General features: G+C 44.0%; 1 protein-coding gene across 5 annotated transcripts; it reads left to right on the forward strand.

Annotated features, from left to right (window-relative positions):
* Window positions 1-1,639: 1,639 nt before the first annotated feature.
* Hus1 (HUS1 checkpoint clamp component) lies at window positions 1,640-15,289 on the forward strand. Of its 5 annotated transcripts, none has more exons than XM_070014543.1 (8): window positions 1,640-1,747; window positions 3,778-3,905; window positions 3,990-4,166; window positions 4,559-4,669; window positions 6,353-6,427; window positions 10,870-10,969; window positions 12,191-12,307; window positions 14,091-15,289. In XM_070014543.1, the coding sequence occupies exons 1-8, from the start codon at window positions 1,696-1,698 to the stop codon at window positions 14,171-14,173; spliced, it is 843 nt and encodes a 280-aa protein (XP_069870644.1). In that variant the 5' UTR covers window positions 1,640-1,695; the 3' UTR covers window positions 14,174-15,289. The 5 variants fall into 5 exon arrangements, with proteins under 5 accessions (XP_069870644.1, XP_069870645.1, XP_069870646.1 ...); XM_070014544.1 differs by having other exon boundaries at window positions 4,562-4,669; XM_070014545.1 differs by lacking the exon at window positions 6,353-6,427.
* Window positions 15,290-15,353: the final 64 nt, after the last annotated feature.

A 15,353-nucleotide genomic window follows, 5' to 3' on the forward strand; every position in this document is an offset into this window, starting at 1 on the left:
GCACAGTAATCCTAGCCGTTCAGAAGACTAAGATCTGAGAATCATGGTTTGAAACCAACTAGATCTGACAAATCTGAAAGACTCTTATCTCCAATTGACCAGCAAAAAGCCAGAAGTGGAAGTGTGCTCAAGTTATAGAGAATTAGCCTCAAGTGAAAAAGCTGAGGGATAGTGCCCAGGTCCTGAGTTCAAGCAGTAATGCCAGAACAATAACAAAATGAAAACAACCCCCCCAAAAAACCCCAAAGCTATAGGGTTTTTTTGAGGTATCTCAAATATTTTGAAGAGTCTTTGGAGATCAGTCTAAGTGGAAACCCATTCCTGATATGAGGAGAGTTCTCAGAAGACATTCACTCATGCTGCTGGAGGGTATGCATTTCCTTTTATATCATTCTCCTGAATAAAAGCAACATATATTACCTTTCAGATTTGATGCTGAGCCTCTGTGCAGTGCCAGTTTATTTCCCCAGGGAATATTTTTCTTTCCCTGACATTAACTGCTAACAACAGGTCCATAAATAATCACTCCTCTGACCCCAGGGACTGGTGAAGAGAAGCAAGCACTTGAAAGATGTCAAGCCAAGTGAAATTTGGGGTGACAGCTAGTGAAGGCATGAGATTTAGCCAGGTGGAGTTTACTATCTCTGCAGCTATAAAGAAGTTATTCTGCTAGCTCCCAACATATATATATATACATATATATATATACATATATATATATGGGAGCTAGTAGAATATATGTCTTAACATTTTATTTTGCATATATGGGTTAGTGTAGTTCATTTTCTAAGACAAGATTAGGGTAGGAAATTGCATTCCCCAACAGGCAAACCTAAGCAACAGTACCAAACACTGGTCTCTCAATCATTGTGTGCCTGAATCATTAAGCCCTGAGGTTAATAATTGCCTTAGAAAACTCTGCCGCTTAACTGAAAATCTTAGTTTCAAGAATTTTCCTCCCAGAGCTGGCTTCAAACTGCAATCCTCAGATCTCAGCCTTCTGAGTAGCTGGGATTACAGGGGTGAGCCACTGGTGCCCAGCTAAGCATCCAGTCTTAAATAATTACTCAGTAAACTAGGCGCTGGTGGCTCACGCCTGTGATCCTAGCTACTCAGGAGGCTGAGATCTGAGGATGAAGGTTCAAAGCCAGCCAGGGCAGGAAAGTCCGTGAGACTCTTATCTCCAATTAACCACCAGAAAACCAGAAGTGATGCTGTGGCTCAAAGTAGTAGAGCGCTAGCCTTGAGCTGAAGAGCTCAGGGACAGTGCCCAAGCCTAGAGTTTAAGCCCCACGACTGACAGAAAGAAAAGAAAAGAAGAAAAAGAGCTACTTGTAATATGTTCAAACTTGAAAATGTTTCAACGGATTTTCACACCTTAAAAGTTGTACCCTGGGGTGGAGACGGGAGTGGGGGGAAGAATGAGACAGAGGAGGGGAAGAAAGACGGAGGAGATAGAGGAAGGGGAAACAGAAAAGAAAAGGAAGTTAGAAAGGACGAAAAGAAGCAAAGCAAACCAGGCTTTGGGTGCAGGGAGTCGGACGCGGGCAGCGTTTGACCCGGAACCTCTGTCCGCGGGACCCAGGCGGAACTACCGTGCGCACGGGCGCGCTTCCGGAGGGGACGCTGAGGGCGCGCGCTGGCGCTGGCGCGTGCGTGTTGGGCGCCTCTGCGCCGTGGGGCCTGGTGGCCGCTATGAAGTTCCGAGCCAAGATCGTGGACGCGGCCTGTCTGAATCACTTCACGCGTGAGCCCGGGAGGCTGCGGGGAGCTGGGCGGGGCGGAGGCGGGCGAGGGCCGAGGAGGCTGGGTGCGAGCGGCAGCGCCCCGAGAGCGGAGCAGCGCCGCGGGCGCCGTGGGCCGCCGCCGGCCGTCACCCCGCGGGCATCTTCACCAACCCCGGGCCTCGGCCCCGGCTCCTCCCGCTGCCCAGCGCGCCCATCCTGGCCTGGAGTGCTCTGCCGCCTCCTTAGTTTGTGCTGGATGTATGGTACCTGGTTAGTCCCCCAGCCTCAGTTTCCCTCCTGAGCACTGCCCAGCGCAGTGGTTGTCGGGAAACCGGCGTGATGGCAGCGGTATTGAAGAACTATTTCAAGTCGGATCTGAGGAATTAGTTCTTCAACCATATGCATCACTTTTGTGTGTGTGCCAGTCCTGAGGCTCGAACTCAGAGTCTGGGCGCGGACCCCGAGCTTTCTGCTTAAGGTTCACACTCTTTCACTTGAGCCACAGCCACGCTGGTTTCTTGTTGGTTAGTTGAAGATAAGACTATCACAGACCTTCCTACTCTGGCTTCAAACCACTGACCTCAGATCTCAGTCTCCTCAAGAGTTAGGATAACAGGTGTGAACCACCAACGCCTTTTTTTTTTTTTTAAATTATCGATATGGTTTAACTACTTTCATAACGTGATGCTCCACAATTCGACAATGTTCCCACTGACGTCATTGATGGTCTTTTTAAGTGAGAGCAAGAGGTCAGATCTAGCACCTTTTAATAGTGACTATACAAAAGGGAAACATCACAACAACCTTAAAAATAAGTTTTTCTTTCTAGTCGGATCAATTTAAAACTTTATGTAAAACTTAAATGTTGAAAAGGAATCCATTTATGAAAATTAGCAGTGCAATCAAATTCACCCAAGAAAGTGTTGAGTAAACTAAAGATTAAATCCCAGATGAAACATTTAAGCAAAGCCTAGATAACAGCAAATTGCTCAGGAAAGTATGGTTATCTTGTATTTTTATAATAAAAGTATGGTTCTACACCTCTTGATCTTATGCTAACTTATACCCAAGTTGAAGGACAGAAAAGCCAATAATTTCTAAATTGTTGATAGATATATGTATATATATTTACAATTTTCAATGTAAGGCCATTTATTAAATTAGAGAAGATGAAAATGAAGGCAACAGAAATATTCAACCTTTCACAATTAAAAAATAATCACAGTCTTAAAAATAATTTGGGCTGGACACTGGTGGTTCACACCTGTAATCCTAGCTACTCAGGAGGCTGAGATATGAGCATTAAGGTTTGAAGCTAGCCTAGGCAGAAAAGTCTGTGAAACCCTTATCTCTAATTAACCACCAGAAGATTTGAAGTGATCCTGTAGCTCAAAGTGGTAGAGTGCAGGCCTTGAGCAAAAGAGCTCAGAGACAGCAATCTGGCCCTGAGTTCAAGCCCCAGGATAGACCAAAAAAAAAAAAAAAAAGCTGGGTACTAGTGGCTCAGGAAACTGAGATCTGAATACCAAGGTTAAAAGCCAGCCCAGGCAGGAAAGTCCAGGGAGATTATTCTTTCTGATTAGCCACCAGAGAAGCCAGAAGTGGAGGTGTGGCTCAAATGGTAGAGTACTAGTCTTGAGTTCCAGTCTTGAGTTCAAGACCCAAGACTGGAACAACAAAAAAAGAGTACAAAAGTATTAGAAAAGATATCGTTGCAGATTTGTATTCTATTAACTAAGATTATATCAATTCATAATTGAGGATAGCTCTTTGTATAGTATGACAAATCACTTTCACTGTTTTATCACACATTTATTTCATACTCTCATTTAAACATGGGTCATGTAGAGATAGCAATTTTCATTCTGTAAGTTTCATTCAACTTTATTTAATGTTGAATACATAGGAAATGTGCTTGTAGTGCATAAAAGTCACAGTAGATAGTGCAAAATATTAGGAGGTTTTAAAGAAAATCTGATAATTCACATTATGCTTATTCTGCACAGCTAATGCATATTGTAGTAACACCTTTCTTTCCTTCTTGCTCTAGGAGTCAGTAACATGATTGCCAAGCTTGCTAAAATCTGCACCCTCCGCATCCGCCCAGATAAATTGAACTTCATCCTCTCAGACAAGCTGGCCAGTGGAGGGGTGAGCATGTGGTGTGAGCTAGAGCAGGTAAGCAAGAGCTTCTGGAGGCCCTCAGACTCCTCCTGCTGTGGCTAGAGAGCCCACAGCTTCTTGTTTTCTTTCTTCTGGTAGGAGAACTTTTTCAGCGAATTTCAAATGGAAGGTGTCTCTGCAGACAACAATGAGATTTATTTAGAACTAACGTCTGAAAACTTATCTCGAGCCTTGAAGACTGTACAGAATGCTAGAACCTTGAAAATCAAGTTAACCAATAAATACTTTCCCTGCCTTACTGTCTCTGTAGAGCTGGTGAGTAGCAGAAACAGGGTTTCTAAAATGCCTTCAGGGGTCTTGGCCTGGAGGAAATATAAATAGTTGTAAACCTGTTTGTTTTGTTCACTCATCCTGGTCACCTTCTGTTTTTGCAAGGCTGTAATGAGTGTCTCCTGTTGACTGGTTTCTTTGCTTTCTTACCAAAATATTGGTTCCACTGGAACATCTAGGGCCTTACTGTCTTGTATACTTCTCAGCTACTCAGCTCAGAATAGAACATGCCCATCAATGTGGGTGATTGGACTTTGAGTGGAATTGAGAACAGTCTACTTAGACTTGGGATTTCAAATTTTTTCCACTCAATTTTTTGGTTTTAATTTTGTTTTCAATAGTGACAGCATACAAATTTTTTTTTAAATCTTTCTTAGCAGTTATCTGTATCAAGCAGCAATCGAATCGTGACACATGACATCCCCATAAACATTATTCCTAGAAAATTGTGGAAGGACCTACAAGAACCTTTGGTTCCGGACTCTGATGTAAGTGATGCTTACAGTTCTGTTGTCCAACCTTATTAAAAGGCCAGACCTGAATTCTCCAATGTATGAAAGAAAGTGATATTCCTTGTTTGTTTGTATCCTGGGATGGGGCTTGAACTCAGGGTCTCACACTTGCTCATGGTTGGCATTCTACCACTTGAGCCATGTCTCCAGCCTAGCTTTTTGTTGAGTAATTGGAAATGGAATCTTGAGGACTTTATTGCTGGCTTTGCACTGTAGTCCTCCAGATCTCAGTCTCCTGAGTAATTAGGATACACACATGAGCCACCTCTCCTGGCATGATATTTATTTTTTTTTTAATTCTTTAAGAAAATCTGCCATGTGTTACTTACAGAAATCCTCTTAAAGAATTGTTGTTGCATGCAATAGAAACACCGTAGATTTGATACATAGGAGAAAGACTGTCTTACTCAGTAATGGCCTTTAAGCGAAACAAAACTGAAGCTATATTTGAAAGACAGCCCATAATCATTAGACTTCTTGGGCTTAGGTACCACTCTGTGTTTGGTAGTGCTTGATGAGGGGATATGTGTAGGTGGATCACACAAGGCATTTTTGGTGGCTTAAGAACTTGGGTTAATTGTCCTACTAAGAACCCATAGGCACTGGAAAGAAAGATGACATCAGAGGGTCTTTTGCCTCCCTCCCCTTCCCCACTGTTTAAAAAATTTTCAAGCTAGTACTGAGGCTTGAACTCAGGGCCTGGTGTTGTCCCTTAGCTTTTTCATTCAAGGCTGGTACTCTGCTACTTGAGCCATGGCTACACTACACGATTTTTGGTGGTTAATTGGAGATAAGAATCTCAACGACTTTCCTGCCCTGTCTGCCTTTGAACACAGCTCACCATGTCTCAGCCTTCTAAGCAGCTAGGATTACAGGCATGAGCCATTGACTGGCTCCTGCTGGTTCTTTATCTCTTGCTCACAATTTATTTATTGACTTTCACTAGAAGACATCTACACTGCCTTGGAAAATGCTGACATTTTGCAAAGAGCTGTAGGTAACCTGGCCCCAGGTGAGTTGCAGTAACTACTTGCACACAGTACAGAAAAGGCCCCTGAGACCTGGGGCTCTCTAAGTACTTAGTTTTAGTTCCCTGAGGATCTGTATATCGATATCTCAACTGAAGTGCCATAGTCCTTAAACTCAAAGAATGTCTCTGGAGATTTAGTTGCCTGGGTAACTAGAGGCAGGCATTTCAGATCTTTAATTTGGCTCTAACACCTGTAAGTCAGTGAGGTTTTTAAAGTTGCTTTGCTTTTCATATTTAGAAAAAGTTTATTCAGAAATTTTAAGAACAGAATTTCAAGCTGGGTGGCAGTGGCTAACACTGGTAATCCTAGATAGTCAGGAAGAAGGCTAAGATCTGATTATTTTGGTTCAAAGCCAGCTGGGGCAGAAAAGTTTATGAGACTCTTATCTCCAATTAACCACCAAAAAGTTGGAAATGTAGCTGTGGCTCAAGTGGTAGAGCACTAGCCTTGAGCAAAAATGCTCAAGGACAATGCTCAGGCCCTGAGTTGAAGCCTCAGGGCTGACACACAGCCAACCCCCCCCCCGAATTCTTAAGCACATATGAATCCAGTATTAATTATGAGCCCCTGCCACTACTGAGCATATTAATATTTTTAATATTTAGGATTTCTCTTATTGGTTTTATAGGTTAGTATTTATTTGCCGGTTTTGAAGACTATGAAAAATATTGTGGAAAAAATGAAAAATATCAGCAATCACCTTGTAAGTTGTAACTTTTTTAACAAAGAATCTTTGAATGAGGTCTAGTTTGCACAAACTGCTCGTCCTGGAAAACAGCCTGCCTGTGGCTCCATGCCCTGGTAGAGGGCGCCCATTCTTGAGGCCTGACTTGTGAGAATCTGACCTCACCTAGTGAACAGACCTTATCACAATGGCAGGTAGAAACCAGTTCTACTGTTTTTCAGCCCACATTGACTGGGGAAGCCTTCATATCTATTCTTAATCCCCTATGACTATATTTATGTTAAGGATGTGTCCAGTGGTTCTTTCCTTACATTTTGAGCAGAGTGCTACATCTTTTCTTTTTGGTTTTATGATGATCCTGTGTGTGCTGTAAGTCTGTCACTGTCTTGTACTCCTCCTGAGCTGCCATCCTCTGAAAGGAACTCTTCTCTCATGTTTGTTTGATCCCAGCATCATGCATAGGAAGCACACTCTTTGGAGTTACAAGATGAATTAGTGATGTGATTGAGAATGGGTGCAGTGTCCTCCTATCATTCAGTGAGCTGTGGACAGAGGCCCTCAGACCCCAGTAGTGAGTCCAGCAGGGCTGGCACCCACCCAATGGGCACTTTTATGTGTTTTATTTTGTGACGGTCTCCCTCAGCCACATTCACAAAAACACCACAGCATGGCAGGTGATAGGGACTGTGTGGATTGTCCTCATTCACATCTGAGCTCATCCTGAACCCTTCCTTCACTCGCCCCAGAACTATGTTTCCTATGTCTCTGTATCTTTTACAAGTGACAGTCTACTCGGTCAATGTGAACCTCTGATCTTCTTTTCCACTGCTGTTTGCAGCTGCTTCTTGCAGTTTCTTGCATCTGTCATCTCCTGAAAAGCACTGAGCCATCACCATTGTTTTGTTTCCCCACTCCTTGGTGGGAAGCTCTTTACTGATCTGTCTTGTGTTTTCTCCTGAACTGCCAGCCTCTGACAGAAACTCTCCTCTAATGTTTGTGGCCTAGTTCTCAGGGTTGAGCTGTCATTTAGGTTATAATCAGTACTGCTGCATGGGTCAAGAGGGACAGTTTCAAGTTATAATCTTTAGATTATAAAAGTTACTTGTAGCCAGGTGCTTGTAGCTCATGCCTATAATCCTAGCTACTCAGGCTGAGATCTGAGGATCGTTGTTCGAAGCCAACCTGGGCAGGAATGTCCATGAGAGTCTTATCCTCAATTAACCACCCCAAATCTGGAAGCTGTGGCTCAATATGGAAGAGCACTAGCCTTGAGCAAAAAAGCTCAAGGACAGGGCCCAGGCCCGGAGTTCAAGCTCCAAGACCACTGTCACCAACAACAAAAAGTTACTTGAAGCCTAGAAAGTGTTCATGGGCTATTTGTTTCCCTGCTTAGTAGCAGTGCTGACATTGTACTCATTCCGAGAGTTTTCCCTATGTAACTTAATCTTCACAGAGCTTAGTGGATCCAACATCTGCTTCTCATGAAGCATGGTGTGTTTGTCTTGACTGTTGCGTCTGCTGGCAGCTGCATGCTGTTGATCCAGTTGCCAGGCTGGCTCCTTTGGGTATACCCTGGGACCTTGGGAGGTTGAGAGTGGCCCAGGGGAGAAGGCTGGGCAATTAATGGGAGGATCTATTTGTTTGTTCTTTCTCTTCTATGAAGATGAGTCAGCAAAATAGAAGGAAGGGCAGGGGAGGTAAAATCATCAGAAGTTTCCTCTGTTTTCTGGTGTACTTTAAAGACTTGGAGAGTGGCTGTTGTTGAGATAGATTAGCCAGAGACAGAATGGCATCTGCTTGCATAACAACAGCTCTGCCTGTGGAGATAACAGGCAGTAGAATTAGGGAAGTAGGACTCATCACGCTCCCACATTTACTTTATTCAGTGGAAGAAGTGCCTGTAGGGGTGGGTTATCTGTGGCTCTCGGAGGGAAAAGGTGCAGGTGTTACCTTGTTCTGAGGCATTGCTTCAGAACAAGACATGTGAGTCCCCTGCATAGAGGTTTGGTTCCAGAGGTCTGGCTGGGGTCCCTGCATTGCCTTTCTGACCAGCCTTTAGGTGTATCCATGCTGCCTTTCTTCAGACCTGTCCTGAGACAGTGCTCAGTGAGTGATCTATGCTGTGAGTGAGTTCAAATGGGAGGCCAGAAACAGCTTCACAAGACAGAATAAGAGGAGAAAATGAAGGAGGGGTGACACTGTTCAACAAGGATGTACTCATCACCTTACTTTTGTAACTGTAACCCCTCTGTATATCAACCTTAACAATAAAATTCAAGAAAGAATAAAATTCAAGGGAATATGGTGTAGAGGTCAGCGATGGAACATTTTTCACTTGTGAACTTAAAGTTTATGGTGGGTAACCTGAACAGATCGCTGGCACTCAGCAATTATGAAGAGAATCGTTGAAGTCAGATCTTATCCTGACATTCAGGGAACTGACTGTGTAGATGGGGTAAGCTGCATTTGGAAACAAACATGAGTTGCTGATAGTCAGGAAATTGGTTGGTTGTTAGTTTTTTCAAAAAATTGAATGCTTTCCTGTGCACAGAGAGCACGTAAGCCTCAGGTGCATCTAGTTGCAGTGGGTTTTTATTATTTCCAAATCACTTTTTTATGCCCTGAGAATTTATGGATGTCATAGGTCAGCTTTATAGAATCTACATCACCACCCAGACATTCACAAGAGTTGTTTCATTTCTTTTTTTTGTGTGTGTGTGTGTTGGTTGTGGGTCTTAAACTCAGGACCTGGGCACTGTCCTTGAGCCTCTTTGTGCTCAAGGGTAGTGCTCTACTACTTGAGCAACAGTGCTACTTCCAGTTTTGTAGTGGTTAATTTAAAAACAAACTGTTTTCTAAAATTGAGTGATTAATGGGAAGTAATGGGAGGTAAGCCAGCCTAGGCTGGCTTAAATCTGTGATCCTTAGATCTCAGCCTCCAGAGTAGTTAGGGTTATATTTTTTGAATTAATGAAAGAGAAAAGCTAAAAATGAGTACTTTTTTTTATTCAAAGGTAAGTGTACTGGATTAGCAGTGAGTGAATGGGGGAACTTAGTTTCTAATGTGAAAGGCTCAGGAATAAGAGCTCATTTAACTTCAGAAATCCTTTTTTGTTTTGTTTCTGGAATGAGAAAGACTCAGAGAACAGCAATTTTAAGATATAAGATGAGGAATGTTAGCTATTTCTAAAACACAGACCCCAGCAGAGCTGTGTGGACAGGAAGACCTCCTCTCCTGGGCCTCTGCCTTCTCTGGGGCACTTTGAGGACAGCCCCACATGTGGACGGCCCTGTGAAAGCAGATGGGTGTGCTCATCTTTCTGGTTTAGGTGGTCTGCTCATAGTACTGGTTGGAAGAATGCTTACATAAAGTGCAGATGAACTCAGACCTGCTGGGCCTCACAGTGGGCAAGAGCCCACATATAGAGGAGAAATCAGCATCTCGTGAGCGAAGTTAGCAGTCTAAAAAATCCTTTATGGTTGTATGGGGAGGGAAACATGAAAAGATACCTGTGGGGACAGTCTCAGGGCAGGGAGATTAGTCAGAGAGGACCCTGCTGGGGGAGAAGGGAGGGAGGCAGCCTTAGCCACACTGCAGTGCCCAGTATTGGTAACTCCACAGCACCCCAGAACTGAGCCTGGAAATGGCATTTTTTGGCATGTGGGCATGCAAATGGGTCTCAGTGTGTTAAATGTCTAGTAAGAGCAGATGGTTTGATGAATTTGTACAACACACTACCATGCTTCAGGCCTGAATATCTTTTATGTGATTGAATCACATTCCTTTACTAAGGGATGTTTCATTCCTTCAAGAGGCAGTGGAGGAGATGGAGGCATGGCTCAGTTGGTAAGAGTGCTAGCCAATGAGCGAAAGCAGCAGTAAGTGCTGAGTTCAAGTACTGGCTCAGACCTAGAAAAAGAAAAAAAAGAAAAGGAGGCAGTGGATAGGGGAGTGGATCCAGATGATTCTTTGGCTTTATAACCACAGAATGTTAAAATCTGCCTGTCCTATAGTCACCCTCTAGGTTTTCTGTGATCCAATCATCATTTCCCCTTGTGACATTTCTTCTCTTGGTTCCCAAGGTGTCTGTCCTGTTCACTTGGGGATCTTGCTTCACTTTGTGCCTTTGCAATGTAGGGGCTTGCTCCTACCAGAACCCTGATGCTCTGTCTGGCCCCAGAACACTTGCCCCGTCCCAGAGTCAGGCAAGGTGCTTACTGAGCTCCCCATCGGGGCAGCTTTGTTACGTGAAGGGTTCTGGGTTCTGGGCTCTCAGGACTTATCTTCTCTCTGTGGTTCATACGGGAGGGCCTTGATGAATCGCAAGGTAAGGTTTTTGTGGGGTCACTTGTCATCCTGTTTTGTGGAAACCAATCTCAGGGTTGTTTTTTTTTTTTTTTTGCATTTCTTTTCCCTATGTCAAGACCATCTTACGATACTCAGTTTACTCAATTTTCAGGTTATTGAAGCAAACCTAAATGGAGAATTGAACTTGAAGATAGAAACTGAATTAGTATGTGTTACCACTCATTTTAAGGGTCTTGGAAACCCTCCATTAGGTAAGTTTTCTCGTGGGTCACATCTTGGTTTTGATAAAGTGTTTCAGATAGCATAGGCATTGAGTTCCCTTAGTGTGAGAAGGTTGGGATTCTGTTAGCTTTGGTCTGTAGGAGAGGAACAAGATGGGACTGTCTGTCCCTACAACTGGGGACAGACAGTCCCAGGCATTTGGGGGCCTATGCAAGCTCCTCCTGCTTGGAGTTTGGTTGTGCTAGGTGTCCTCTCAGATCAGATCCCTTCTGCTGCTTCTGTTTCTCCTGGCATGGAATCAGAAGGATAAATACATTTTGTATTTTCTCCTTCTTTAGTCATTCTAGTTAGATGAGAAGGTTCAAAATACATTTCTCATCTCTCACCCAGTCAGCAGTGAAGAGGGGCCATTCAACAACTTAACACACAGCCCAGGTGTGTTGGAGGCTGAGCTGAAGTAGAGGCAGACAGAGGACCCAAGAAAAGTATCTGCCAGAGATGGAAACATCATTTTCTGATGCAAGTCTATTCCCAAACATCAGTTAGGCCTAGGTCATCCTGAAATTAAGGTCTGTTTGTGTGTAGACACAACTGTGAGCCTAATCTTGCAGAGGGGTTTTATTAAATAGTGAAGGACATAGTGAGATCTTTCTAAAGGTTGGACATTGCTGTGTAAAATTACTCACTTTATTTGCCAGTCCTGGGTCTTGAACTCAGGGCCTGGGCACTAACCCTGAGCTTCTTTTGCTCAAGGCTAGCACTCTACTACTTGAGCCACAGAGCTGCTGCCGGCTTTTGTCTGTTTATGTGGTACTGAGGAATCAAACCCTGGACTTCATGTGTGCTAGGCAAGCACTCTTCCACTAGGCACATTCCCAGCCTCTCACTTAGTTTATTTTAATAAACACAAAATGGGACTTCATTTTCTCTACCTCCCTAGGAGTTGTTAGGCTGTTTTCTTTGTGTATTCTACTGTAGAGTGGGAGGCCTTGCACTGATTATGTGTATTTCAGGTTTTAAGTTCATAGTGAGTAATACAATTTTTTTTTACCTACAGGGGAAATTGAAGCATTTCAAAGTGCCTTGAAGTGAGGATCTCTTGAAAATTATCCTAGTATTTTAAATACTAAGGATTTAGCAAATGCTTGTTTAATGAGTTCCCTCTGGGGTGCAAGAGGAATGGGAGGGTGAATCATTTATTTAAGCAAATATGCCTCTGGTGATATACTTAAACACATTCCTGTTTTTAGCCTCTCAGAGTTGTAGAGACAGAAGCCCCGGGGAGCTGACTGAAGTGCACATAGAAATCAAGAAGCTCCTACAGTTTCTTGCAGGACAGCAAGTGAACCCTACCAAGGCCGTATGCAGTAAGTTTTCTTCTCTGTTTTCTTAACATCAGTAATCTCTAGTCTAATACTGTAGTATCACATGCAGTCTTTTTTTTTTTTTTGTCGGTTGTGGGGCCTGAACTCTGGGCCTGGGCGCTGCCCCTCAGCTCTTCAGCTCAAGGCTAGCACTCTACCACATGAGCCACAGCGCCACTTCTCGCTTTTTCTTGCCACTGAGCCACCTTCCCAGCCCCTCACATGTAGTCTTATAAATGCAAAGTAAGCTTTCTTGAGGAGCAGGCCTTTAAATTTTCCTGGGTTCTGAAATGCCTAGAAATGGCAGCAGGGCTGTCTCAGTGGGGCTCTGGGTGAGGGCAGGCAATGGCGGATGGGTGGCTTCCTGTGACTGTGGGGCAGTGACTGTGCCACAGACATGCTGTCACTAGGACAGGACCATCTGTGCTTACCAGATTTGTTCCACACACAGTTTTGCTGAGGTCTGGATTTGCTTTGTGTCGTCTTTTGTTTCCTTTCCTCGTCTACTTACACTGTGCTTATATGCCCAAGTTTCCTTGCTTGCTGATTGTTCATGGTGGTCTTGAGTCTGGAGTGAATCTCTAATCTGAGGTTAGCACTGGCCTGAGCCTCTTCATCTACTGAGCAAGGCATCTTTTCAGGAGCTTTCCAGAGCTCTTTCTGTTTTTCTTTGCTCCTAAAGTTGAAGCAACTTAAAGGAAATGGGCCTGGATTTTGAAGGCCTTCTCTTTGTAGAGTAGCTCTCAGGCTGAACTTCCAGCCACCAATGCACAAAGCTAAGAAGAGGAATAGCCATTGTCTGCACTATGCAAAGTTGAAAAGGAGGAGGAGGAAGAGGAGGAGGATGGCTAGAGCATACATTAGGTGGGTGCTGGTGACTCACACCTGAAATCTTAGCTACTCCAGAGGCTGAGATCTGAGGATCATGGTTCAAAGCCAGTCTTGGCAGGAAAATACACGAGACTCTTACCATTAATAAATTATACCCAACAAAGCTGGAGGTGGAGCTGTGATTCAAGTGGTAGAACACTAGCCTTGAACAAAGGAAGTTCTGGGACAGTGTTTATGCCCTGAGTTCAAGCCCCAGGTCAGGCACAAAAACAAAACAGAAAACCTTTACTTCTTTACTATGCAGTTAGAATGAACAGAAACTTCTAGGTAGCTTTGTTAAGGACCAGCCTTTCTAAGAAAGAAAAGAAGAGAGCCAAAGGAGAGACCACAGAATGACCAGGACATCCGGGTTTAAGGAAGGTGTTCAGTCGAGTGTGTGGTTCTCCTGTCCCAGGATACAAGGGGCTCAGAGCCTCTGGCTCTCTGCATATGTCCATCACTCACTGGGAAGCAGTGCTGGTTTGAGATGTGGTTTTCCAGGGAGCCTGTCTCCTGTGTTTTCCCTGTGGCCTAGGCTGCATTACTCTCATTCTGTCCTTTGGAGGTTGATTGCCCATGCTGCTATGACCTCTTCAGGGACCCTGTAGAACCTATCATGGGGTTGGGGGATCCAAATATTTGTGCTGCAGTAGGTCTTTAAAGTAGTTTAGGCCAGGCACTGGTGGCTCAAACCTACAATCCTAGCTACTAAAGAAGCTGAGGATCAAGGTCCAGTGCCAACCTGGGCAGGAAAGTCCATGAGACTCCTATCTCCATTTAGCTGTGGCTCAAATGGTAGAATGATAGCCTTGAGCCAAAAGGCTCTAGGATAACATTCAGGCCCCAAGTTCAAGCCCCAGGACCTGCACACTACATCAAACTCAATGGCATTTTGTTTTGTTTTTTCTCTCCCTAGATCTTGTGAAGAACAGGATTGTTTACTTCGATTTGCTTCATGAAGATGTCTCCCTGCAGTACTTCATCCCAGCCTTGTCCTAGCACCATACACCGGACTTGGAAAGGCAAAGCTTCTGTCGTGACAGCAGAAATGGTGCCCTGACCAGTCTGATGGTTGTCTGGTCTCACAGCGCCACAGAGCCTTGTACCCTGCTTCTTTCTCCTTCTATAATAGTTAAGTAAAAGTTAGGGAAACAATTTGGGTAAACCTGTTACTTCGTATCATTTGTGTCTGGGTTTTGTTTTGGGTTTAATCTGCTTTTAAGACATTGAGAAGAACTTTGGAATTCTTTTTCTTTTGTTTTTGTTTTTCTTTTGTTTCTGTGGCACTGAGTATTAATCAGGTCCTGTGCATTCTACCACTGAGCTGCTTCCCCAGACATCTGGACTTTAGATAGCAAGTTCTTACTGAAAATGTAAAAATCCTCACTTGTGAATTGGTATTCCAGTCAGAGTTTGCAGGTCAGTACTTGGTACTTCCCCCAGGCTCAGCCTCCAGCTCAGTGCTTGGTGCCTAACAGCTCTCAGCTGTGAGCATGCACACCTCCCCTTGCTCCTACCTCTGATAGCAGCCTTGAACACCAGAGCCCTGAGAGATAAGGGCTGAAGAATCTAGCAAATCTGTTTGATTTGCCAGACACAAGTGCCTGGAGAGCCCACCTAGCTGGGTGGGAGCTCGTCCTGCTGCTCCTCCCACAGTCTCCCTGCTTACAAGTCCAGGTTACAAGTCTTCAGAGCCAGGATGGAGCTCAGGCCTTGTACCTGCTTGGCAAACCCTCTGCACCAGACTGCTTCCCCAATCCCTTCAGGTATCGTTTTGTGTAATTCTTCCTTCCACTGTCATTCTGGATAGAGTTCGTAGTGCTGAGGTCAGCTTCAGTTCCAGCTGAAAGGCTCTCATTCTCCTTGTCCCATCAGGCTTCTATGTATTCTGTGCAGGTGACACCATAAGCAGCATGTCAGTGTTACACTAAAAGTCAAAACTAGGTTCCTTAGGAAAAGGTAGATGGCAGGGCAACAAAATGAACATTTCTGACTTTTTCATAGTATTTGGGAAAAGCAATGTCTTTCATTTCTGATGCTTAATGATGTTTAAGAAAGATGTCATATTTTGTGAAACCAGCATTTTATTATTAAAGATACTTTTTATTTTTTAAAGCCTCGCTTCTTTGACTCATAGCAAAAATCAGTTCCAACTACATTCATAAAACTTAAAAATGGG

The sequence above is a fragment of the Dipodomys merriami genome, unplaced genomic scaffold (genome assembly GCF_024711535.1).
Source record: "Dipodomys merriami isolate MVZ:Mamm:240054 unplaced genomic scaffold, mDipMer1.0.p SCAF_98, whole genome shotgun sequence".
In the NCBI taxonomy this organism is placed as follows: domain Eukaryota; kingdom Metazoa; phylum Chordata; class Mammalia; order Rodentia; family Heteromyidae; genus Dipodomys; species Dipodomys merriami.